Source organism: Bombus flavifrons, chromosome 4 (genome assembly GCF_040668555.2).
Source record: "Bombus flavifrons isolate JBK064 chromosome 4, iyBomFlav1_principal, whole genome shotgun sequence".
NCBI lineage: Eukaryota > Metazoa > Arthropoda > Insecta > Hymenoptera > Apidae > Bombus > Bombus flavifrons.
Window position 1 is genome coordinate 6300544 of NC_138445.1, and position 27070 is coordinate 6327613.

Genomic DNA, 27070 nt, shown 5'->3' on the forward strand with positions numbered 1-27070 from the left:
CATTGAAATATGTAAATGTACTAAAATTTTATGTAAAGAATGTAAGTGGCAAATAATGTTCTGCATACTTATATTTGGAATTACAGATGTATGTTTGTTTATGTAAATATAGCGAAAAGTATTTCATATCAATGTTTACATGAAGATTGTATATTTGATTTAAAACATGATAACTGTCTTAGGGATGGGAACCTATTACATTTTAAGTGTAGATTTATCTATATTTAATAAAAAAATACTGTAATTGTACTTTAAATTTCTTTTTTATAAATATGGATAAAATTAACTAAATAAAAGAATATATAGGTGGAAAGGTGCATTGTAGAAATTTGAAAATAAAATCTGGATTAAAGTAAATCCTGATTCTTGACTTCAATTTTTTATTTCAATATATCATAAAAAATAAAAACATATGACTAATTAAGCGTACAGTTGTATTGTAATGTTAATACCTGTTCAAAAATTAAACAGAGAATGTTATGTCACTGTTTGTCAAACCATGTATAAATATATGTATATGCTATAAATCATCATCATCAGAATCCAATGCTGCTCTTCGTCTGTCAAACTGAAATTAATTATTTACAATTTTATTTTTTTCTGAAAACGTACATACATATATTGCAACTAACCTTCACAACAGTTTTTCGTTGTGTTTGTTGATTTACACTTTCAAGTAAACTGATAAGTTCTTTTTCCCCTAATTTACCAGGTAACTGACCTCGTTGAGCCATGTTTAATATCATATCTTCTATCATTTTTCCTTTTTCAGGTTTTCCAAGACTTAATGTATTTACTAAAGAAGTAGTGTACATTAGAAAATTTTATACATCATATGTATATATATAATTTCATTATATTAATGGCCTTACATCTTGCTCTAGCTGATTGACTTAATACTTGGGTAAGAATGGAATTCTTCATGTCTTCCATTTGATGCATTTTTTCCTCCATTGCTTGTTTATTCTCTACATTATTACTCTGAACATTTATAAACGAATCACAATGTAGTAACGATAAAAAATCAGTAATAAATGTTTATTTAAGTAATATCAGTATGCATATACGGTTATAAATAGCTTGAGCTGGCCAAATTTAAATTCAGTAAAATAACCTTAGTGTCATGAGATTGGAAATGGTATACTATAATCGTTTATTATTTTCATTTGATTTTTATTAGTGGTCTTATTAAATAAATTATGATTACACACACTTGTCAAAAATAGTTATGTATTATATAATATTTTGTCTCTAATACAACTGATTTACCTTATATTGTGACTGCAACTGAGCTAATCGTTGTTGTCGTATTGCTTCAAGTTCTGGATCTGACATGTTTTATAACGTTAATTTTTCACTATTTGATGTTTAATAAATTTTATTGGAATTCTTTGATGTATACACTTTCTTCCCAACCTAATTCTCGGTATAGTATGTAACAAGACGATCGACTAGCGAGAAACATGAAGGTAGTCAAATACACACAATCAAACTATCGAACGTAGAATGTTTGGTTAAAATTTAGATTCGCACTGAAACAATTCGGTGTAATTATATTTCTATATTAGCAAATATTTTTTAAATATGAAGAGTAGAAGAGTAGAAAAATTGTATAATGTATAATTATGCATGATAATGAGTTGTTATGAACAATAATTTGTTATCTACTTAATACAGTTTAATCTTAACACAATTACAAATTATCGGGTTGGCAATTAAGTGATTGCGGATTTTGTCATTACCACCTAATGAAAGAATCCTCAATTACTTAGTTGCTAACCCAATATTAGAGTTGACCTTGCTAAATACGTTAATTAAGGTAACTCAATAAAAAATTTTAATTTGACCTTATTTATTATTATTACTTGAAACATTCTAAACATGTATAATTTTAGGTATACTCAAAGTTAGTAGTTTAGAAGTATTTAATTAATTTTATACTTTATTAAAATTTAAATAAACTGAATTGTGTTAAAATTACACATATGTTACACATATATTTGGAAAAATGAAATATTAATAAATATACTATACAATTTATATTTACACAGAAATTTTATTGTTCTTGATCAGTATATTAAAAAGTACAAAGCCCCTTTAATTGTACATTTAATTTTGCACATTTAATATGTGTTCATTAATTTAGATAGTATTTGTACTATCATACCATGGTGGCATCCAATTTGCTGGAGGTTTTGCTCTTCCTCTAGAAATAGGGAGAGTACCATCAATATTGTAATTTCTATCTGTTTGCCTTCTGCGAATCTCATTTTTATTTGTGTCAAAGATTTCATTATCCAAAACAACAAATGATTGGCCATTAGAGTGTTGCTTGGTGCTTTTACCAAAACTAGGAGAATATGGTCTGATAGTATTATTTTGAAGTACACAATTTGGTGAAGGATTATGTGTCCTTCCGGAAGACTGAAATGGTGGCGAATGTCTGCGTCGGAATCCTCTAGGTTCATCATCGACATTACAGACATGAAGTCGGTATGTTGGACTAGTTGATCTATCTTTCACTCTGGTACATTCTGGTATATTTACCTGTGTTTGTCTTTGCATATGTGTTTGCGAAGATTTCGAACTCCTATATTGTAATAATATTTGTTTCAATTAGTATATTAATTATAGACAAGCTATGCTTAAATCAAATGTATATATGTATGTAATTATTCTCTGAGGCATTAGCAATACACTAGACCTTTATATAGATATTGAATTTTACCAATCTTATTGAACATAAAGAAGTGTTACGGTATAATATAGAATTTATTAAATTCCTACTTACAAATTAAACAATCTTTTTGTATTTCTTCATTAATATGTTGGAACTAATTAATTATTATCTGATTAATTTCGTTCATCGTATCATAGAAATTCATCATAAACGCGAAATTTAAGATATCTATGTTAAAATAAATTAAAATTTAAATTCAACGGAACTCTCAAATGCAAACCTTTGGCCACCTGTTGGTGGTTTTCCATAGACATTATCTTCATGAACTCGAGTATGTAGCACTTGGAACGCATCCTGACCTTGAGCGGCATTTGTGAAACCAAATTGGTCTGCATTATTTATCCAATAATTTTCTTTTCGTCTGGAAGCGCTTAAACTACGATCTCGTTTACGATGCATTCTCAGTTCGTTTTGTAACTGATTCTCACGTTTCGAACAATAAGCTGTCTTATATTCCGGTTCAAGATCAAGATTACCCTCCAAACGTAAGTTGGCCGGCATTTTTAAAGTTTCAACCCTTGGTATATGACCATAAGGAATATATTGGGCTCGAATTTCACTTGTGAAATTGTGATCATGTCGTTTAGGCTCTTGTCTACCGAAACGTGTATATTTCGGAAGAATGTACGTTGATCTCAAGTTCAACGGTGGTTTTCGATATACTGGGTGGTCTCTTTGATAATCTAAATATTTCGACTTATATTCCGGATCTTGATCAATTTTCGATGTAAATCTGGGCGTAGGTGAGGGAGATGATATTTTCGTGCCATCCGCTCGTCCAATTTCATCTTCTGGTTTTACGATTTTAGGTCTCTCCCTTGGAAAATCCTACAAATTGTTAATAATTGTTAATAATTTTGTACGATAAAAATGAGTTGCTCATTGAAAAAGGGGTATGTATCGCATCTACGGTGGCTATGAAAGTATTTCTATATAAATACATATCCTAATTTTTCAATTGAACGTTTTTGTATGAGGTTTTATTATATTTCATTTTCATAGTATCAAATTCCTGTAGCCATGTGTGCACCAAATGATACAAAATTTAATATACTTGAACCTAATTAATTAGTAAGTAGATAGTATAATAAATACAATGATGTACAAATACATTCTGTATCGATTTTTGGTCTCTTGTAGTATCAATTAACTCGTGTATTTTAGTGTGTATATGTAATAGGTGGAACTGTGTTATGTATAATAGGTAGAAGTGATATAGTGAAATAAGGCGTTTAATAGGGTCACAAATTGATCTAACCACAGCTAGGGTCATACGCATTCGTGTACGTCCATTTTTTGAAATCAATTTCAATTATGAGTTCAATGACAAGCCATAAAATCAAAATTGCTAAAATATAAGTTAGAGATGACTTGTAATAGTTTATAATGATTATAGAGATATAAATCTTCTTTCAGATGTATTGCTTACTTATACCTAGATATACAAAGGAAGAATTTTCGGTTTTGGAATTGCAAATTTATTCGGATCAAAACAGTGTATTCAGAATAAGATTTAATGAATTTCGAAGCCAAAACTCGTTAGTAATTGCTAGATCGTGGATGTTCGAGCAAATTCGTATCTTTATGAATAGATTCAATTAAAATCACTGACACTCTTTTCACCGATACCAAACTTCACCAACAGTAACTTTAACCGATAACAGTTTTGACTGAGAACAACTTTAATTGAGTGGCGGTATCAGTACAGGAAAATAAGAGAGCATTCTTACTTACGTCGGTTTATTGCTGCAGATAGTCGATGGCCTTATGATGACCGGATTAAAAAAAGCTACTCCAAGCCCAATTGTGTAAAAGCCTAATTGTGGCGTGTGCCCCTTAATTAACAGGACGTAACGATATATTTTACCTTGTACGCGTCTTTATATTCCGGAATTTCAAGCGGTGGACACTTTAGGTCTTCTAACCTCGAGATCAACATTTCCAATTCCTTGTTTTTTTCCTTTTTCTCCATTAATTTCTTTTGCTTTTTCTCCGCTTCTTCGGCAGCTTTGTTCGATTCACTCGTCAATTGCGGCTCTTTAGTACGAAAATCAATAAAGTTATCAGTATGCTCAGTACTTTGAAAAAAGGAGTTCCCGGTCTTCAGATGAATTTCAGGTTTTATTGGTCGTGAACGTTCTGCGATACAAAGATAATAACGATACATCCTGTATATTCATCGAATTCAAAGATATAAATGCAATCGAACCTCGATTATCAGAACAGACGTTTTTGTTGTGATCCTTTCAATGTATGATATCGCTTTCAAATTTTTTATATAAGGGACCATCTACAAATCTTCCATTAATAGATGGGACGTCAAAATTATCATAAATAATTTTGGGTAAATATGGAAAAGTGTCGCTTCTGTTACGAGTCCTTCAATCTCTTTCATTTCTTATTTTTGTTCTCCAATCTTTCATTCAAGGCATCATTCTCAAATTTTCCATTAAGTGATTTCGTTAGACAAATTATTTTCTCTTAACAAATTGAAGGCAATTTACGCATCAAATTCTATCAAAACTAATTTCAATTGATTTATTGAATTTACCTTTAAATCCCAAAAACGTCGATTAATAAAAAATTTGAGAGTTGTAAGAAAAATTGGAGAATAAGAATAAAAACTGAAAGCAATTGAAGGGCTTATAACAAAGACGAACAACTTTTATCTATGTTTGTCTTTCCCCAGAAAAGCGTTAGATACTCCAGCATTTAATTTCTATATTGCATCTCAATTTCGTTAAACAAAATATTCATTACATTACATCATTTTTATAAGCGTTTCTGTGATTATATCGCAGGAGAATTGTATTTAATTAAATCATAAAGTTATGGATTTCATATCAGAGGCTTTTACAAAATTGATTGACTTTTATTTGATAATAAGTCAAAATATATGTACCATAGGTCTTTTTGATGATATCGATTCCATTATACTGCAAGTACTACCATGGAAATCTACAGAATCTTCCGACATGAACAGAAATCGAATATATTTTTGTACGAGTGTATTTAAAGTTGGATTAAATTTAAAAAAACTGGGTACGCTGAAAAAACGATATGTAGATTCGTGATCAAAGTGTCAGAAACGCAATAAAAACGTTTAATAGGAATCGGAACGTCGGGAAAAGGTTGAAACTTAGACTTAGTGTTGTTTGAAAAATTCCCAACAGCTATGCATGTCATGATTAGTTCGGATAATTAAGGTTCTGCTGTAAATAAATGAGTTTTTCATAATCACCTTTGCTATTATGTTTTTTAAACACATCGGCGTATTCTGCCACGAAATTAGCCTCTCCATTTAATTTCAAATTAGTGTTCTGCCTTAATAGCTCCGGTCTTCGAATACCTACAAATGGCACATATTTTTCGTGATTTTCCGTGGTAGTTTCAAATTCACCCTCGAGTTTTAAATGCGTAGGCACACGCATAAGTTCCGGTCGGCTAACGTTCAGCCACTGGATGAATTTCTCGCATTTCTCAGTGGTCGTTTCTAAATCGCCTTCCATTTTTAAGGACGTGGGCCTACGAGCTAGCTCGCGCTTGTGCTGACCTTCGTAGCCAACGTATGACGAATAGGTTTCGGTATCCGTGTACAATTCTCCGTCATGTTTTAATGTAGTGCCCCTGTTGTAACAATGTAACGTTAAAGTATAAATTGAATAATTAAAAGTAGTAGAACGATTAACGCTGCTATTATTTAGCACGACTATAACGGAATGTTTAATTCGTGGCAATAACGTTACGAACGTTGAATGCAACGATTACCGCAAAGTATTAGATCATTCCATAAGTTCCTCTCGTTTTTACCGTGGTATTTAGAGCAAAATTTGAAACATACCTGTAAATACGTTTATAAAAATATAATTACACGTTTTCATAGAACTCTCGTTCTATCACTTCTTCCCATCTTTCTGGTAGAGATACTGTAATACCTTTGTGGTTTTTCAAAAATATGTTTTGTAGAATTGAAATTAGAATTGAAAGGAAATAAAATGGAACTGATGGCGTTCTAACTATCGAAACGAAATACGACGTAATCAGAGTACTTGTAAGTGCGACAGAGATATCAAAAACACAGAATGTTGGAAAAACTACGATTATAGACATTGAAAAACAGGAACATGATATTGAAAATTATCTAAAGCGTGTAAATTCCTTGGATGCTGGCAACCATAGAAAAACCATAAATATACCGACGTAATGAAATAATTTCATCGCAATAAAGACGATAATAATGACGATTTTATGCGAACGGAAACAGCAAACGAAAGCGATGACGAAGAGCTGTCTTCTCATGTCGAAGCATTTGTAGCATTCGAGAAAGAGCTTTGATGGTTCAAAGAATGTAACTTTGTGCGGTTACTTATGTTGGAAGAATCATGTGACTTTGCAGTCAAAGAGATACAGGATCCATAAATATTTTAAGAATCTGTCAATTGATTTTAGTCTGTATTTGAATAAATGAAATTTCGTATCGGAAAAGTGCTTGTTCTATCATTCGAAAATTCCATTATTTGAATAGCTTTGTCTGACTGTTAGGTCGGATAAGAGAGAGAGAGTCTCTACTAGATTTGAACTATCGTTGTAAATAAAAACTGGAGAAGATAAGTTATTCAGCGAAATTCTATTATCGAAATTGCTCTGTTATTCGAATTGCCTTATCCCTCAATCTGTTCGGATGAACGGAGTTCTTTCGTAATTTGAATACCGCAGATTCTATTGTAATTTGGATACTGGAGATTTTACTGTACAATGCCGTGAATAATTATCAATTCAACCCCATTCTTAGATTTTTTATAATATTCGTTATGATCAAAAGTTGACAAAATCGTTTGTACAGTGTCATATTATAATATAAAACAAAACTGAAGATACAACAAAAAAAAATTGTCTTCTTCTGAAGTCTGGAAAAAATGAAATTTTCTGTTAAAATTAGCTGCAAAAAAATATTAAATGTTTGATGGATCTTCCTTTATTTTTGATTACTTCTATTAACCTGTCAGGTATGCTATCTACTAATTTATTTAAAGTTTCGTTTTGAATATTCGTCCACGCGGATTTTATTCTTTTCCTAAGTTCCACAATGCTTTCTATAGATGGTTTCTCCCTATCGTAAATTCTTTTTGCTATAATTCCCCACAAGTTCTCAATCGAGTTTAGATCAAGATTCAGCGCTGGCCATGATAATAATAACTATTCCAAAATCTTGAAACCACTTTTTTGTAGTGGCGATTGTACAAACAGAAACATTGTCTCGTTGAAAAATTCTCTTTTTTTTCTTCTATTTCGGTTATGAAAGACAATAATTCGCCATGTAACATCTCCTGATATCCTACAGTGTTCAACTTCCCCTTACAAAAACAATTTCGCTTAACATATTCAGATATGATCGGTAGTTTCTCGGAAACATTGAAGAAATAATGCAAAAAATATGTTTGAGTTTATAATTGTTCACAGCAATGTATATCAAAAAACAAGTGTCCGGACACGTTTGAGTAATGTCATCTGCTAGAACAAGTGTAATTGTTTGCTTCATAAAGTAGTTTTACCTTCTGATCAAAAAAGGTCGTTTAGGAGGATTAGTGTGGCTTGCAAGTTTGGAATTCGTTGTTTCAGTCTCCATCGTTTTATCGTTATTCATCTGCTCTAAAGAAGTCTCGTCCTTTGTATTTTCAATTGGAAGCTCTGTATGTTTCTCCTCTTGTTCTTTGACGCCGTTTTGGTTTGGAACTCTCCTATCCCCGATTGAATCTTTTGTCCGAAAATCTTCGATTTGTTTATTACTTTCCAACCAGGTATTTTCCTACGGTAAGGGGTACATCTATGAATCGGAAAATTATCACTTAATGAATTGAGAAGTGCTCCCACGTAGCTCTGTATCAATTTATATTTCCTCATATCATTCTGTATATTCTCTCTTGCTCGCCCTTACTTTACGAATGTTTTCATATTATTTTACAGTTATATACGCTATCGTGAAACTACAGCAAGAAGGTTAAATTATAATTATTAATTTTCATCTACGATTATTAATATTTATCTATAGTCTATTAGTACTTATGTACAGGGTGGTTGGTAATTGGTGGTACAAGCGGAAAGGGGGTGATTCTACGTGAAAAAAGAAGTCGAAAATATAGAATAAAAATTTTTCGTTTGAGGCTTTGTTTTCGAGAAAATCGACTTTGAATTTTCGCTCGGTACGCGTGCGGTACGTTATAACGGATCTCAATGTAGGTCGTTGTTTCGATGGAAAAATTAAAAAAAAAAAATTAAAAAAAGAATTTTTATTCTATATTTTCGACTTCTTTTTTCGCGTAGAATCACCCCCTTTCTGCTTGTGCCACCAGTTACCAACCACCCTGTATATCTACTTATATACTTTTGTACTTTTTATACTATTTTCTTGCTGATATTTGTAATCCGCTTATTATCTAAACTCGTAATGGGCGAAAGCCTAATGCAGAAATTATAATAATAAGAAAAGGAAAGAAAAGAAAATATTTGTCTATTGTCAATGCTTAACATTATATTATCAATTTAATATAATGTATAGTGACAAGAGGTTTCTATTAAAAATAAAAAATAACAAATCATTATTTATTAATAAAAGATTTAAAAATACTGTTTTCAGCGATAGCGTTATTATTAGGTGATCTTATAAGCAATATTACATTTACGTCGATTTGATGAAGTATTGTACAGTAGAATCTCATTTATCTGAACTTCTTTCGTTGATGATGAAATTTTATTTCGTTTCAATCGATTCAATGCATTGGTGTCAATCGAATTCACTTATCTGAAGATATACTCCTATTATTTGAACGAAAAATCATAGGTTGCTATCAGGAACATCAATAAACTTCTATTTATACTTTCAGTTATGCGAACTGTATGCTTGCTGATGGAATCAGATAAATGGACTTCTATCATATCGAAACTACACCTTTGAAACAACATTATCCATGTTAGAGATTAAACTGAGGATGTTTATGCATTTACGAGAAATTTAGCGATACAAGAATGCGTAAAATGCCCAAGATATTAAAAAAAATATGTAAAATATCAAAAGTATGGTTATAAGATTATAAGATTCGTTATAAGATTTAGTGAATGAAACAAATCTCTACTTAGATTTTCCAATTTCTTTAGTTGTATTCATAAAAATATGTATTTGCATAAACATCCGCAGTCTAGTTATGACCTATTTTTCAATTGTTAGAAATATATTTAAATATTTTATTTGTTCGATTCTTTCGAAGTATAATAAATACACTTTTACATAGGCGATCCATAAGTTTGTGCGATTTTTAATATACATATTCTTTTATACTTTTTCCTGAATGAATAAAATTATTTGATCTACTCGCGTAATATATAATTCTGTGTAGGAGTTAAAAATGATAGTTACTTCTTAAATTTTTATGGATTTTTTATCGGTAACCAAAAAGAAAATTGTGTCACAGATAATGGTTATCGACAACCAAAAAGAAATTATCTGATATAATGATCATCGGCAATCGAAATGAATTCTCTTATCTATAATGGTTATCGGTAAGCAAGAAAAAAATCTTTCATCGATAATAGTTCTAGATAATCAGAAACATTTTGATTATCTGTAAGGATTATTCGTAACCAAAATCAGTTAAAGTAATCCATTAATTTCTTATACTAATTTACTAATTTTAATATTGCAATTTTTTTCATTCTGCTTATAATTGTTATTTTTGTAAACCTTGAAATGCTCTTTGACGTCAATGTATTTTGTTCGATTAAGTAATTGTAATGTGATTATTTGTTTAGAAAGAAACATGGAAAAATTGGCAATTCGTGTACTTCACTACTGAGAGCAGAACTTCGAAGCGATAGAGATGACGAAGAAAATTTATAAAAATCTATAATATAAAATTATATATACATATATTTTCTACAGTACTTTATAGGCTACAAAAAGCACATGAATATCCAATTCTTCCATATTCCTTTCCAAACAAATCATGAGATTCAATACAATGAATTAATCAAACGAAATATATATCACAGTGCTCTTCGACGGCTACAAAATGATATATTACACATGTAAATCGAAAAATTTTATACATTCGAAAAAGTAGTACAAAGAAATATATTTCGAATACGCACGAGTAACACAATTAATTAACTCGAACAAGAAGAGCGTCACCATACCTTGGTGACGGGGCCCCCACGGAAGTATACCCGTCACATAGATATGTGCGACGTGGCGACGAACGTGTTAAAAATACAAGTGTAAAATTTAAGAACAGATGCTAACCTTCAGGAACTCCTCGCTTCTCGCATGAAAAGCTTCACGATACTCGGACACGTGATCTTCGTTTTCAACCTCGACATTAAGTCCAAGATTGTCTTTTGGTTGTCCCTGTATACGTCTTCTCCGATAACGAGCCAATTCGTCGACTGTTAGCCCTTCCAGTAAGGGCCATTTTTCCTTCGATTTACTCTTTCGATTTTTACTTTTACCCTGCGTTAGCTCAGTGTCCGAGGAGGATTTATTGACCCCGTGGGAGAACCTTTGCCTGCGTGCAATTTTCAACATGTCAGATATTTTGTGAATCCCTGAACGTGCAATTTCCTTCGATCTAACCGGTTAAAAATGTACGATTCTCTTGTTGGCGGTATTGTTCCTTGGCTATACAATAATATATAATACTAAGTTGTATATCATATATTTATTCTACATTAGTATACATTATATCTTATTATATATTTATTAGGTCATCTTATAAATGATGCAGTCGTTTATACTAGATATTAGATACCAGTATTTTCTTATACTCTTTATAATTCACTAACTTTTTCTATTACATTTTCTATTGTAATCTTTTAAGACTTCGATAGTAACAACTGTCATCGTTTTAAACTTATATCTCAGCAAAACCGAATTACTTATAGCGTGACCTAATAAATTCGTCCTGTTTTTTATATTGTAATGTTTGTACTTGCTATTAGACTGTAGATTTTTATGGAAATTCATATTTTGAAAAAAAAAAAACGAAAAAAGTGAAGCGTCGGTAGAAAATTGTTTTACCTGCCAATTATTATAGAGAGCACTATACTTTGGATATTTTTTTATATCATGTGGAATTTTGCACTTGCAAATTTCCTATAAATGCATAAAAATCATCAGACTATTTGTCGCAATTGCATTGTATTCATAACGTATTTGGTACGATACATGTAAAATTGAAATTCCTTGATACTTGTTTGATTGGATGAGAAGTATCTGAGAAATGTCTTATCCAATATTAATGAATATTATTGGGTTGTAACGTAAATTACATGCATCGTAATAAATTTAAAAACTCGTTGAATTTACGTTATTGTATATTATGCATCTATCGTAAGAAGTAATGAGATCCCTTTTATCTTTTAGACTAACGAAATACCGGCTACCGTTATCACGATGTTAAATTACATTCTCTAGCGTGTTTACTCCTGCTTGACCGATGCTATCTGTTCTTGAAGAATTGATCATTCAACATCGTCATTCAACCTACTTTGAGGAAATCGTGCATATTTATTTATAGATTCCATTCAGAAGAACTTGAAGTTAGATTCTACAATTGTTTTCTAAAGCTTTTACATGAAATACAAAATACTAGGCTTAGTTATGTCCATCACTTTTCGCCACACAAATTATACAACATGACAAATATGTACTGTAAAAAGGGAGGTATTTCTATAATTCTACTTACAAAGAACAGTACTCAAATACAGGGTGGTTGGTAACTGGTGGTACACGCGGAAAGGAGCTGATTCTACGCGAAAAAAGAAGTCGAAAATATAGAATAAAAATTTTTCGTTTGAGGCTTTGTTTTTCGAGAAAATTGACTTTGAATTTTCGCTCGATACACGTGCGGTACGTTATAACGGATCTCTCTGTAGATCGTTGTCTCGATGGAAAAATTAAAAAAAAAAAATTAAAAAAAGAATTTTTATTCTATATTTTCGATTTCTTTTTTCGCGTAGAATCACCCCCTTTCCGCTTGTACCACCAGTTACCAACCACTCTGTATAATGCACTGATTCTGATGGAATTTTACAGATACGCGATATAGCCAAAAATATTCGACACTTATCTTCTTTTATTAACGATCATCCACATTTAGGGTATAAAAGCAGCTATCAAAGTTGGGATGGGAAATGTATTTTCTTGAATATGTCTAAAACTCTTAGAGGTAGGGCAATTATGCAGGTGGACGAATTTTATGTTTTTGGATAGATATAGATTATATCTAGAAGAGATACAGATATAGAGAAAACTAATAAATTTCGGAAGGTATTTTTTGAACAACTATAAATTACTTTTATTTTCCATAAAATTATCTACACATCGCAAAAGCCGAGAGTAATTAATACTCACAACAGTTAATTACACAGAACGATGAAACAAGATTAATAAAATTTGTAAAGGAAAATGATTATTAAAAAATCGTATTTTTCGAATGATCGAAGATTACTGTTTTTTGCTACGTTATCTACGAATCACACGACTCTAGAACAGCTAATACTCAAGACACAGTCGATAACATCCAAACAACAGTGAATCGCACAAAGTAACGGACAGAAAAATCTCATAGAGTTTATGAAAACAAATATGCTCTACAAAAGATCATATTTTTTAAGTGATCGAAAATTAGAAAAAAATTCAAGTGGTACTTCTTGCGGAAACGCGACGAGTAGAGATACCAAGAGTAGAAGTCGAGAGGGTGGAGCACCGAGCCGGGTGGATGCCCGGAACGGACTGAAATGTTTCAGCGAAGGGATTGAAGCTGTGGGGTGGAAACGGAGGCGGCGCGGCGCGTAGAGGGTAAAAACGTGGAACAGGAAGAGGGTGGTACGAAGCTACATGCCTTTACAGAACGAGCCTTGTAGTCGCGACGCATCGATCTACAAAGAGAGGAGTCCGAAAAAGAAATTTCGTTAGACAGCCTAATGGTTTACGTGCACGGAAGCGTTTAGCCTTTACTCGTACCGTAACGGCGACGTCGTCAACCAACTTTCCTTATCGTAACCTGCGTAAATATTTCGAACAGAAGACAACTATTTTAAAACGTGTGTCATGATAATAATGGAAACATAGTACAGTAGAACTTCGTATAACGTGACGATCCGAAGACCGCGCCCTCGTATAACGCGATTGCAAAATTGCTGGTGATTATGTAGAAGAGGGCACGCCTTGTCAATTTTGAAGACCTTGAAATAGTATGTTATCAAGGTCATTATTCTGAGCAACTTTTCCATGTATATGTTACCGTCGCTTGGCGTTAATTTCCGAGATGTTTGCGAAAATCTTCGATAGAATTTATGTTACGATGTTTACGATCATGATTACAGTCTCAATTTGGAGTAAGCGGGCAGATTTTTATGTAGTCCAATCTTAAATTTCTTGATGAGAGAGATAATTATTATTTATTATAGTGGATGTAACTTATGATGGACTGTAACTAATAGTGTAACTGCAACTGTAATTAATGATTGTAATCGATGATTGTAATCAATGATGATAATCATAATAAATAAAAAAAGAAAATGGTTGGGTTATGGGCTGGGCTGAAGTAATATCCTAGTAGTAATATATAAAGTTGTATTTGCACGCAATGCTAATATGAAGTAATTTTCAATGAGTCTATTGATATATAAAATGTTGCATTATGTCTTATCTGTCTGTTCGTCACGTACATGCTAATAATCAGGTGATATACAGGGTGTCTTCGAAGGCATGGTATAATCGGTCGGGTGATGATTATACGTGCAAAAATAAGTTGAAAAAAAAGAATAACATTTTTTCGTTTGAGGCTTCGTTTTCGAGAGAAAGGAGTTTGAAGATCAGGTACCCGTGTATTAACTGGAAGGTTCGACACTTAACGCTATTCACACTGTATACTAATTCTTTATTAAATATAAGTTTGTAGTAAATATTTCGCAACTTCTGTATATAGTTTTGGATTAGATTCAAATTTTGTTAATCTTGGCAGTAGCGTCTCATTATAACGCTAATAAAATATCAAAATGTTTTACGTGAGGTGCATGATACATACATAAACATTTTTTTTATAGTAAATGTACGAATACTTTTGCGAGTCACTGTATGTCTTCTTTCTATATTTATAAATTCAATACTCTTACAAATTTTTTTTGGATACTATGGGAACACATCTTCATTTTAAACTACAAGGTAGCGCAAAACTCGAGAAATTGTCGAAAAGTTATCTAAGATTTATATCGAACCTTCTGAACTAGAATACTTCCTTAATTGAAAGCGAAAAATGGAATTGTCTATTCGGCAATCGATAACTCAACGTGACCTACAAAATAAGGAACTGAGCGTAATTGACCAACGTTTCTTCGTGATTGGCACACAATTACCCTACACTTACAAATTGGCCTCGATTCCGAACACTGTGTCCATTATTGATACAGATTTGGAACATGTCCAGGTGCCTTTAAACTCTAAATGAGATCCTTAGACGTATCTCTATCAATTATCCGTCAACTATCCTTAATAAATTTCAAACGAAAAATTGAGTGTCATGAATTTTCACTTATTACGAAACGAAAGATTCTTTCGTTTTATAAGAAAATAATGGATGCACATTTTCCGTTTTATATTATTTTATCGAATTACGTATGATCCATTTTGTTCTATCAAACTAAAGATCACAACGTTCGACAGATTAGGTTTCATGTTTGCATAAAGATGCGTTGTTGTAAAAGACGTGTCTGTAAAAGAAAGACACTTTCCGGTCAACCTAATATTATCGTCGAATCACAGGCGATTTACAACGATCTGATTTATGTTATTTAATTCTGTTACGAGCCTCGAATTTTTTATGTCTCTCCGTATTTCTTCATCGCATCTATAAAAATATGAATCTGCACAAATAACCGCAGTAACATTTCGTAATTTGCATCGTTTTAGTTACATTTATAAAAATATGAATTTGCATAAATATGTGCAGTCTATTCATAGCGCTTACATTGCAAATAGATCACTTTGTCAAATATTAGATACGCAAACAAATAATTCAAACTTGCCAGTGAAACTCAAAGTTTATTTAAAAGAAGAAATACCGTGAGTTATTCGAGCAGAGTATTTGTCGTCGCTTTTCATGATTTGAGACCATCTGTTAGACGAGTGACGAGTTTCATCACAGAGTGTTTTGTCCTTAGACAAGATCCAATCGTCACACTCGAACACTGGCAAAGGAAAACGTTCTATGAAATTACTGCGTAACAACGCTAAGGTACATACTGCTTCTACGACATATGAAAGACACAACAACAAGTCTCGACGATTGGGACATCTTGCAGTGGCCAGTTTACTCACTAGACGTTACTTCGGATCATCATCTGTTCTGATCAATGTAACATGCCTCATCCGACACTCACTTGAAATTAGCGGATCGGATATAAAAGTGACTCAACGATTAGATCTTATTTAGAGATTTAAGATTATACGGCATTTCATCGTGATGGGATTCGTCGCTTGCCTGGTAAATGTCTGAAAGTTACAGGAAGTAACAACGAATTATTTTGGTTAAATACTGTTTGCTCTGTTGTTTTTTAGATGAACTTTAGTTTCGTTGGAAAATTTGGATTATTTACTTGTACACCTATATACTAATACGTATACCTAAAAATTTTTGATTTTTGTTTGTAGGGATGAACAAGCTTTGTTAATCTCACAGACCAGCTCCAGTGTAATTCAGTAATTACTCGGGAGAATTAAAAAAAAAAAAAAAAAAGAAATCCACAAGTAAGGAAAATCAGAAAAGACAAAGAACAGAGTTCCTTTATTCTTTTGCTAACTATAATTAGAAATAACTACAGAACGTCTGCATTGAGCTAATTACGAAGGACAGTCGATCATTGAATAGCTTCGTCGATTCTCGTTTACGCAAAGTTGTCAATCTGCTTATTGCAGGCAGTAAAACCATCGATGAAAATGAATAAAAGTAACATATGATATAATACTGCGAATAAGATAGTAAGAAATAAGGAAGTTTTATAAGAATAAAGGACGAATTAAAAAGGGAATTAATTTATATGAAAGTTGATGGAGCAATTCGTTAAAGTAGAATCTATTTGGTCCCTTATATTTCTTTTGATTTATTATCGTAATGATTTTCATTTACTTCGCTTATTTGAGTGCGCCTTCGCATGAAAATGATTTAAGAAACAGAAAGACATCGACAGCGCACAGCTTGTCTCATTGATGATCGGGTTCCCTTTAAAATAAATTAACTTCTTTAAAATAGTACCAAACGACTTCATTTTTTTTTTTTTTTTTTTTTTTAGAAGTTAGAAGGATTAGTTTGAAGGACCAGATGACGAATTTTCAAAAAAACTTTTGAAAAAATTCCAATGGAAATTACTGCAAACAATGATATACGATTTCGATGGGACTTTTCTTTAACAAATGGATTTAAACGCGCACTTTTGGGATGATTTAACACAGATATTGTAATAACACATTGTTGGACGATCACGAGTTAAACAAAGTTAAGTTGCTAGTTTTCGCATAAAATAGTCGGTTAACGATGTGTTAAGGATTCATACGATAATTGAACAAAATATAGAAAATACAAAGTGGCTCGCGAAAGTATTTGAATACAGAGACTTGTTACGAAGAGACAGAGACTTATGAAGTAGATATTTATATCTTCTTTCAGATGATATTATATCATCTTTGAAGGATGAAGAAACAGTCGACAGCTATGTGTTGCATATAAAACTGAAATTTCACAAAAAGTAGATATGCGATATTTGTGCAGTCTGAGCCATCGATATTCTTCCTCTTCTCCAATCATGTCAGAAGCAGCTCGCCGCGATTAATCATCAAACAAGAGGTCACCTGTCGTTTTTCATTCCATATATCGACCGATAGATTAGAGCGAGCGCGTCCTCTAATCGCGATCGAGCCTGATTCTTCTTTCAGTGTTAACGGGCACGTGGCGAATAGTCATGAGTAGCTAGGGGCTGTTCTTGTTTGAGATCGTTTCGTGTGCCGAATTATCGCAAGCGTTCAACGAGGAACGCCACCTCCAGAGCGGTGATGTAACCTCATGACCCGAATTTCCTTTCGTTGTACAGGACGACGAATTTTGCATACACCGACAAATAAATGTCCGTAACGCGTTGACGTACGCACACGCAACTCCGCCAGTAGAATTGGTCAGTAATTTTGCCGGTTCGCGTGATTCGATCTACAGATGCATTTTACCAGCAATGTTTGCACGCGAATCTACTTTGAAAAAGTAAAGAGGCCACGTGCTTCAGAAACCTTCCCTTAAAGGTGCGTCTAGGCCGAATGAGCAGAAGAACATAGAGCGAGAGTATTCGCGCTTGTATTCGTTTAGCGTGAACAGTAACCGAGCAATTTGTTCGCAAACACGTTTATATTTCTGTTCCTCTTTGTTTTAAATGCTAAATGATAATTTACAGTTTGTTTGATACACGAACATTGGACTAAGAGTGACCGAGAAATGGGACGCTTTTGGATTTCAGTTTGGTAACTTAGTGGTAATTTATGATGAAACATCGATCATAGAAAATTTTCAATTCGTGCAGGCAATTAGTCTTTGAGATACAAGAGGTCAAACTGTTGAATTACGGTTCCAATTTTGTTCCTTTTACGTTTGTTAAAAAGAGCTTGATCCCAGGATGGTGGAAGACGTCAATCAACTGTTGGCTGTGTTACAGTTACATTGAGGCACTTATATGGTTCCTTGGATATGGTCAAATATCCGTGGGATACATATACTCAATTCCAATGTATGTATACATGTAATAAATAATTCCGGTATGTATAGTCTGGTTAACGTTAATCTTATATTATTTCAAATGTTGTTATATTGTTTTAACCAACTTATTTTCCACCGCCAAAATTTTAGCAGCTTTCAAAGTTAATATGAGCTTAATCAATGAAAATAAAACACGTTGAATTATCTCTACGCATATAAAGATGATCTTCATTATAAAATTCCTATTTTGAAAAAAATATTTCTTTGATTCACATTTTGTTAAAAGCTTCACTCCGTTTCAATACGATATGATTCTTAATTATTTCCATCACCTAAATAAATATTAATATTTTCGCATGAAAATTGTCGTTTTTAACATAATCACGTAATTCAAATAGATTGTTTAATATTTACATATTTAGAATCTAGGCGAGAATTAATTATACGTGTATTTGTAATTTGTAGGTCATTCGCTTAGTTCTTACGATTCAAGAATTAAAAGTAGGACTGGGGCAATCAAAACCTCGAAACCTCAAAACCTCACAACTCTTCTAAACCCAAAACTTTCTACTATTTTGGTGCTTCGAAACTCTCATAATCCAAATGAATCATAATTTATATAAATCAATGTAAGTAATATGACTATATTACTATAATATTATATCTATAATAATTATATAATATCTATAATATACATATGCAATTTTTCACTATAATTGTTAGTAAATCAGTATTTAAGTCCCATTCGTCTAATTATATGCATACAAATATGAATTTATATAAATATCACCAGTTTATTTATTTAGTATTATAATATTTATTATAGGACTATATGTATTATATATGTATGTATATAATACAACCTTCTTGATCTCTTCAAACTTCTTAGAAGTGTAGAAAACTTAAAATTCTAAGTGGAACAGGAAACGGCAGAAAGATATAATACTTAATAAGTAGAAAATATTATAATAATTATAGAAATAATAATTATTAAACATTTTAATTGTCTATAATATAAATTTAATTTCTATAAATAACTCATGAAAATATTAAGATAATATGAATTTATTTTTATTTAGCTGATAATAATTTAATTGAGCTTGGTTTCAGATTTTGAGATTTGTCATAATCATTTATTTCAAGAAAGAAATATTTGATTTTCTGACAAAAATGCTACAGTTTTAGTCCCTGATAATATAGATACTCTTTAGAAGAAAAAGAAAGTAGAAACATTCCATGTTCAAAAAGTTCGAGATCTTAGAAACAAAGTTTCGGATTTAAGTTTCACGAATCGAACAATCGGATATCGACCCATCTCCAGATAAAAGCATACTTGTTATAAGAATGGCCGAATCGAATACCCAATGCAACCATTTAACTCTCACTTAGATGATGAATAGCCGAAGTGTAAGGGATGCTTTTAACCAAGACAGGAAATTAAACCTCGATTCGAATCTATGGACGATCATTGTCAGTTTTTGTTCGAGCATAACATTTATCATCCTAAATTCTTTAAAGTAATCGACTACGTTCTAAAGTAATTCAATCAATCAATTAACAAATACCTAAAAGCAATTCGATACACTATTACTGTAATTAGGTTGCAAGGTAGTTTACGATATCTGTGCCAAGCACACCTCGTGCATTTAGGTCTCTAGTTTTAGAAATCATTTCGAATTTACTCTCCTTTCGTGACAGAAGTTTCGATCTTTATAAAAGCACGAATCTACCAACCATAAATTTACATTGTAATGCAGGGATGCTTATGAAACTCTCAATTTACATATTTAGAGTATACTGTAACTGAAATTCCCTTTAAGTCGATTTCTATTAGAATATTAAAAAATCCTTCACTTTCTATCGTACCGTTAGGACAACCCAAAATATTTGATTAAAAGTGAAAACAGGGAAAACGTAATGAAAAAAGATAAAAGGATCATTAACGTCTATTCTCATTTGCAATCTTTTTCAGTCAATTTATATTATTGAATTTTATTTTTATCACTGTGGTTAAAAAAATAATTCCAAAAATTTACTTAATATCTTTCCTCATTACTATTTTCTGTTCCACTCCATAATTCATATTTTTATGAATATAATTGAAGTACTGGAACTTAAATAGGGATTTACTAAATATTATGAGTGTTATTTTTTAAATATTATTGCATATTACGTATACTCTAAATATTTCCAAACTTTATAAGTTTCTATAAATGCACAAATTTCCGCAGTCTGATGAAATTCCTACGAAGCTCATATTTTATGATTCCCCAGATTGTTATCTCCAAACGTTCCGTTAGTGAAATCTGATACTCTTCAAACGTTCAGTTACTGAAACCTGATAAAATCCTTCAGTGATTATTTTTGCTACGAACAAAGATCTTTTTCTCAAGTTTTGCCAATTAAATGTTTTATTCTAATTAAAATTTTCTCCGTTAATTTCTTAATTATTTTCTCCTGTATAATAAATGACAATTTTGATTCTTCTATATTTACTTTATACGAAACCGATTTAACTTTACAATATTATATTTTATATTTATATTATTGTATAATTAAACTGTGGATGTTTATGCATTTATGAAAAATTTAAACATACAAAAATGCACAGAATGCACATAATGTAAAAATACATAAAATATTCAAAGTATAACATTTATCCTATTACCTATATTCATATATCCTACTGCAAGAAATCCTGTTCCTTTAGTTGCATTCATAAAAATGTGAATTCGCATAAACACTCGTTGAATCATAACCAGAGTGCGGATATTTATGCAAATTCATATCTTTATAAATATAATTTAAAAAATGGAAACTAGACAAACATTTCATTCATCTACTAATTCTAAGTATTATAACTACATTTTTTATGTTTTGTCCATTCTGTGCATATTTATATTGTGTGTATTCTGTGCATATTTGCATTTTCAAATTTCTCATAAGTGTATAAAAATTTACAGTCTAATCATAACATTTTTTATTTCAAAAACTTCAATATTCTCAGTCAGTTTAATACCATCGCGTTTGGTCGAAGACTTATTGCCAGGAGTAATACAACTTCTTAACATCTCATGTATTTTCTTTCAGTGGCCCTATAAAATCTATAAATAGCTTAAGAACGGTGTCCTTAGCGGTTCGTTAAACCTTGCGAGTTCGATAGCCTGCAATTCGTTTCCCGCCTAGTCAAGTTGACGGAAATATTACCTTTTGCCAGAACGGTCGCTTCTACCCCCGTCCATTGCATCCTCCTATTCAATCAGCTTCCGGTTCTCGAGTCTATCACGTTCGAATGATCGTTCTTCTGATTGTAAATAGCTTATCGAAAGCTGCTGTCTAGGTGCTAGCGAAACGAAATCGATTGATGACTCGACCGCACCAGATCCTTCTGCTGGCGTGACTGGCTTTTCGGGCAAGATGTTAATGAGAAGGTGTCGGTGATACACCTGCGCAGCTGCGGGCTCGAAACGCTCGACCGACCGGGCGCTAGATGGTGTAAAGAAGACGACCACCAGCGAGACCAGTCGTAGCGCGCTGTCCGGCCGGACTGCTTTTCATAGAATTCCACAATCACTGGATTGCACCAGGGCGTAATAGCATGCCCTATCGCAATTTCCACGTAGATTCTGCAGTTCTTGGGAATTTCAGCTGATTAACAGGGAATTAACAGGGAATTTTGTGTTAGTTTCTTTATCTATTTTTGGTTATATGTATAGGTTATATGAATTGTTCACAGTTGTACAATAAAAATGGATAGCAAAAAATGCATGATGTAGAGTTGATATAAAAATCGATTTTAAAGTTTTGTAAACTAATCTGTGCTAATACTTTTGTTGCTATATATTACGTACAATACATTCATATACTACATACATATCACTTACATTTGAAGTTGAAATAGAGTTAACTCTAAAAATTTGAAACGATTATTTTTAAAAGAAAGTTAACTTTGAAATAATTGTTAAATTTTATTGGATATTCTGTGTAGGCTTCGCATTCAGATAACAGAGAATAGATTATTCTTGAAATATGTATAGAACCGAAAAGCTGGAATATAAATTAGTATATGTACATAACAACTATCTATGTGATTGTAGAATTCCATCAAAATTGAATTTTTTACTGATTGAAATGTAAAATACTCATTTGTAGTAACCCTGATATTATACATACGATTTTTTGTTTGATTTTTCTTTGGTGCTTCATCAGATAACTGATAATCATCCATCCTATACGCAATCGTTATTTGCATAAGTATTAATGACTTTCCGTGACATACACGCAATATGAACTGAAGTACGAACGCTGCACGTTCAGAGCCATTGTCAAGTACATCATAATATCGATTTCAACAACTAATCAATGTATCGCAGTTATATGATGGTTATACGTAAGTACTTACCTATGCACTTAAACCTCCTTAACTTACTTTTAAATCAAGTATTAGGAAACATAATTTCATATTAAAACATATTTGGTTATGTAATTATATTGATCCTTATATAAGCACATTTTTATCCTCAATTCGTATTGCTAAGTTATATATTTGTTTGTATAGTAGGCGACCACTCAGTTTAGATTAGATTAGAATTAAGTTTTTTAACTTAGCTGATCTGAATTTCTTAACTCTGATTCTACGAATAATAGTTTCGATTTATATTCTATACCTTTCTCAATGTCGCTGATAGCCAATTGAGGGTTGATATAGGTTAGTTAGTAAGCAATATTTATTTTGTTATACTAATGATATTATGTTTCATTCATACAATAATTGTAGTAAAATGATATTTCAAACAAAATTTTGATGTCTAATATCTGTAAAATTATATTTGATTTAAATTTGAATATGTATGTTAATTAAATAAAATGCTATTCACATTATATTCTCTGATATTATTATGTACTTGTAACTTAAAACAGGGCCGAGTTCAAAAATTTTGCGGAGCCTAAATACACATTCAAATCCTACACTTAAATTTTACAACGAAGAATTATTTATTTACAAATTATTATGGACAGTAAAACGAACCAAAAAATCGTTTACGATGCAGGAGAGGGATACCTCAGTACCGGCGCAGCCACGGGTTGTAAAGCGGGCCCCGCTGCGTCGTCATCGAGCAACCGCAGCCGTCCGGGGGTGGGCCGCTAGGACCCCGGACTCGTTCATGCGTCTGGCGAAGGAGACACGCGAACCGACGGGTCTCGGAGAGGATTGGAGGAACCCGACGTTACGACCGTCGGTCCGGGATCTTCGCGGGCTGGGATGCTGCGGCGGCGGCGCGGTGGCGGCGGGGGGGGGGGGGGGGTAAGAGTCGACGACGAAATGTTGTCGTATTCTTCCTATTCGGCCGTTGCGGGCACGCTCGGCAAGCGGACGTACCGCAGGATTACCGGGTCCGCGAAAAGCACCGCCTCCGCTGCCAACAGTCGCGGCTGAGGCGCGGGACGTCGCACACGACGGAGGGACGCGTCCGTGGGTTATCCGAACTCCGCGCTACTACCGGCTCCCGATAAAAGGAAGAAGAGGGGCGCGAGGCGCGGGGCGGACACCGACAGCGACACCGACGCCGAGGCTGCCACTGTGGCCGCCGCCGCCTCTACCATCCGCGGCGGTGCCGACGACGGCGACGACACGCGGAGTGACGAAATGAAGATCGGACCGGTCGACAAGCAAGTGACCGTGAAGGACGCGGAACCGACCCACGATCAGGAAGAGGAGGAGGTTGCGTACCTGCGAAGGAGGGTGCGCTTTCTGGAGAGAGAGGTCAGTTGTCTCCAAGAGACAGCTGGAACGGCTGACCAAGGAATGCACGGAGAGGGCAGCCAAAGATGATAACAGCGGCGGTGAAGCACAAGAGGTAGGGATCACCTCTACGAGGGGGACGAAGGAAAATGCTCCCGGGGCTCCAACGGGAACGATTATGTGTCCCCCTCCCCCACCTCCGTCACACCCCTGGTCAGCGTCGCGCCGTTTCGGCTGTCCCGACGAGTCGGGGAGTAATACAAAAACTAACAAAACGGATAGATTCGATGGTCCAGGATCTCGAGATCCACTAGAGGATCTCAAGATCCCGTTTCTCCGTAAGTTGGAGGAGTGTTGGCGAGAAATAATGCCAAGGGGAGCGATCCCCCCGGCTACGGACGCTGGCATCGCCACAAGAACCGTACAAGAACAATTGCGGTCGACGAAACACACCTCACGGTCGATCGTGCAGTCGTCGGTCGACGAGGCAGAATTCACTACCACCATAGGAGGAGGAAGAGCAAGGGCGAGGCGAAGGAACAGGAAGCCAACGGCGCAACCTCTTCCAACGGTCCATGCGCCGACCGAGGACGCAAGAACCAAGGGACGGGTATCGTCGTCTTTTCCGTCGTCGACGTTGCGAACAGGGGCCTTGGCGCCCAGGACGACGACCGGCAGTGGCGGAACAAGGGCAGCGACTTTTGCGGAGGTGACCGCTCGGCCTCCGGTGCACCCCCGCACGGGAAGGGAATCCATGCGAGGAGCGGTCAGCGGCGATGAATCCGAGGCTATCGGGAAAGGAAAGAGACGTAACGCTAGTGGGCGAGACGTGCGCGACGAGAAAGTGCCGGGCCTTCCCCGACCCCCACGATGTGCCGCGGTATCGCTCACCGTAGGGACGGCTCGGGCTTTACGTACAGGGATAGGATGTCGGTGGTGAAGAGAGAAGTCAAGCTCTCCGAACTCGACATCACCGAGTTAAGACCGAGGATGGCGATCACGGGGGCGCTGCTGTTCGAGATCTCAGACTAGGACGCTGGGAGCAACGCATCGCGACTGGCCGAGCAGATGGCGGCCACGCTGAAGGACTTGCCCGCCAAAGCAACCGTGCCGCGAAGGACGGCCGAGCTAAAAATGACCGGGCTGGAGGACTCGGTCACCCCGGAGGAGGTGGCAGCCGCCGTTGCTGAGGCCGGAGGCTGCCACATCGACGAGGTCAACGTGGGAGTCATACGCTCCACTCCTCGGGGCCTCGGTCGGTGTGGCAACGCTGCCCGCTGACAGCGGCCAGGAATATTAGCAGAGGAGGAGACGCCCGACCAGGAGGTAGGATTAACATAGGTTGGTCAGCGGCGAGGGCTTTCCTTCTCCCGGTGCGCCGACTCCAATGTTTTAGGTGCATGGAGTCGGGTCACGTGCGCCGGCACTGCACATCGACGGCCGACCTGTGCGTTGCTACTGGTGCGGGGCGGAAGGACATCGCGCCAGGGACCGCGACGAGGACTTCACGGCGGCGGCCACTATAGCTGTCGCTTGGTTGGAAGTGTTGAGGTTATTCGATGTATAACCTTAGATGTAGAGAAAACTAGTGGATAAATTGTAAGGCAGAAAATATATTTAAATATAAATGTAATTATAAGTAAGAATACAATTTGAGCTGGTCCAGATCCGCACGCTAGCTGTGTTACCCAATAACTGAAAAAAACGCCGAAGCCAACGTCGCTTGTCTACTGTTTGTAGTCTGACTTCGTCGCAGTCTTTTGTCTACGCGCTGTCGATGGCTTCAGTGCTTGAGAAACTAAAAAGACCAGATGTAGAGTTTTCTTATAAGTGGTGACCACTTCAACACCCTCCCTAAAACTCTACATCTCCACAAACAATTATCTCAAATTTACAAATTATCTCTTAATATTTTTCTAACTCTTGTCGTAAATATCTGAAAATCAATTTGTCAATGCCTTCACAAGTACATTTGCCAGACGCCTTTCTCTTTTTCATTCAAATTAATTTATTACAAAAAATACTAGAAGACTAAACAGATCATGTAGAGTTTTTCTTTTTTTTTTTAGAGGTGACAACCACTTCGACAGGAAGGACCCCGACCGACGAGGACGCGGAAGCGGGAGCGCCCCGGCTGAGGCGTAACATGCACGCGATCTGCGATTCGTGTATGCCGCGGACCTGAGCTCCGCACCGCGCCGGCGCGGTGTACTGGTTGTCCGAGGAGATCACTCGTCTACGCGAGGCGTGCATCCGCGCTCGGCGCCGGTACACCAGATCCCACTGTAGGCGGCGGGTGGACGAAGTCACGGTGGCTCGTCTGTACGAAGCCTACCGCGAAGCGCGGAGGCCCGTGCAACGAGCCATCAAGGAGGCGAAGTGGTGGGCCTGGGACGAGCTTCTGGCCAGCCTCCTGGGAGCGCCCTTACAAGATGGTGTTGAACAAACTCCGTCCATGGGCGCCTCCCGTAACGGAGAGCATAGACCCTCGGTTCCTGGAGGAGGTCGTCGGCATCTTGTTCCCGGGAGGAAGATGGCAGCTTTATCGAAGAGAAGGAGCAGGAGCCTCAACCACCGGAAGAAGAACCACGTGTCACCGCGGGAAGTTGGAGGCCGAAATCGAGGGTCATCGAGAAAAAACTGGCCGGGGCCGTCGTGAGGATCGGAGCGCGGAAAGCTCCGGGTCCCGACGGAGTCCCGGCCTGCCTGTGGCACGGCGTCGCCGGGGTCTTGGCCCCGAGACTAATGCGTCTGTTCGACGGATGCATCTCTCGGGGCGAATTCCTCGCTTCGTGGAAGGAG

The 27070-nt window shown here is 35.3% G+C and overlaps 2 protein-coding genes across 4 annotated transcripts; both read right to left on the minus strand.

Annotated features, from left to right (window-relative positions):
* Positions 1-347: 347 nt before the first annotated feature.
* On the minus strand, positions 348-1663 carry PDCD-5 (programmed cell death 5). Its single transcript, XM_069111229.1, has 4 exons — positions 1270-1663; positions 873-981; positions 633-796; positions 348-568 (listed from the first exon to the last, which is right to left on the minus strand). The coding sequence occupies exons 1-4, from the start codon at positions 1333-1335 to the stop codon at positions 521-523; spliced, it is 387 nt and encodes a 128-aa protein (XP_068967330.1). The 5' UTR covers positions 1336-1663; the 3' UTR covers positions 348-520.
* A 372-nt stretch (positions 1664-2035) lies between these two features.
* Positions 2036-21916, minus strand: LOC138178862 (uncharacterized). Of its 3 annotated transcripts, XM_069111157.1 has the most exons (8): positions 15854-15996; positions 11034-11295; positions 8293-8546; positions 6294-6367; positions 5982-6089; positions 4608-4879; positions 2961-3568; positions 2036-2590 (listed from the first exon to the last, which is right to left on the minus strand). In XM_069111157.1, the coding sequence occupies exons 1-8, from the start codon at positions 15904-15906 to the stop codon at positions 2143-2145; spliced, it is 2079 nt and encodes a 692-aa protein (XP_068967258.1). In that variant the 5' UTR covers positions 15907-15996; the 3' UTR covers positions 2036-2142. The 3 variants fall into 3 exon arrangements, with proteins under 3 accessions (XP_068967258.1, XP_068967257.1, XP_068967256.1); XM_069111156.1 differs by lacking the exon at positions 15854-15996 and adding an exon at positions 21733-21916 and having other exon boundaries at positions 5982-6367; XM_069111155.1 differs by having other exon boundaries at positions 5982-6367.
* Between the last annotated feature and the right edge of the window lie 5154 nt (positions 21917-27070).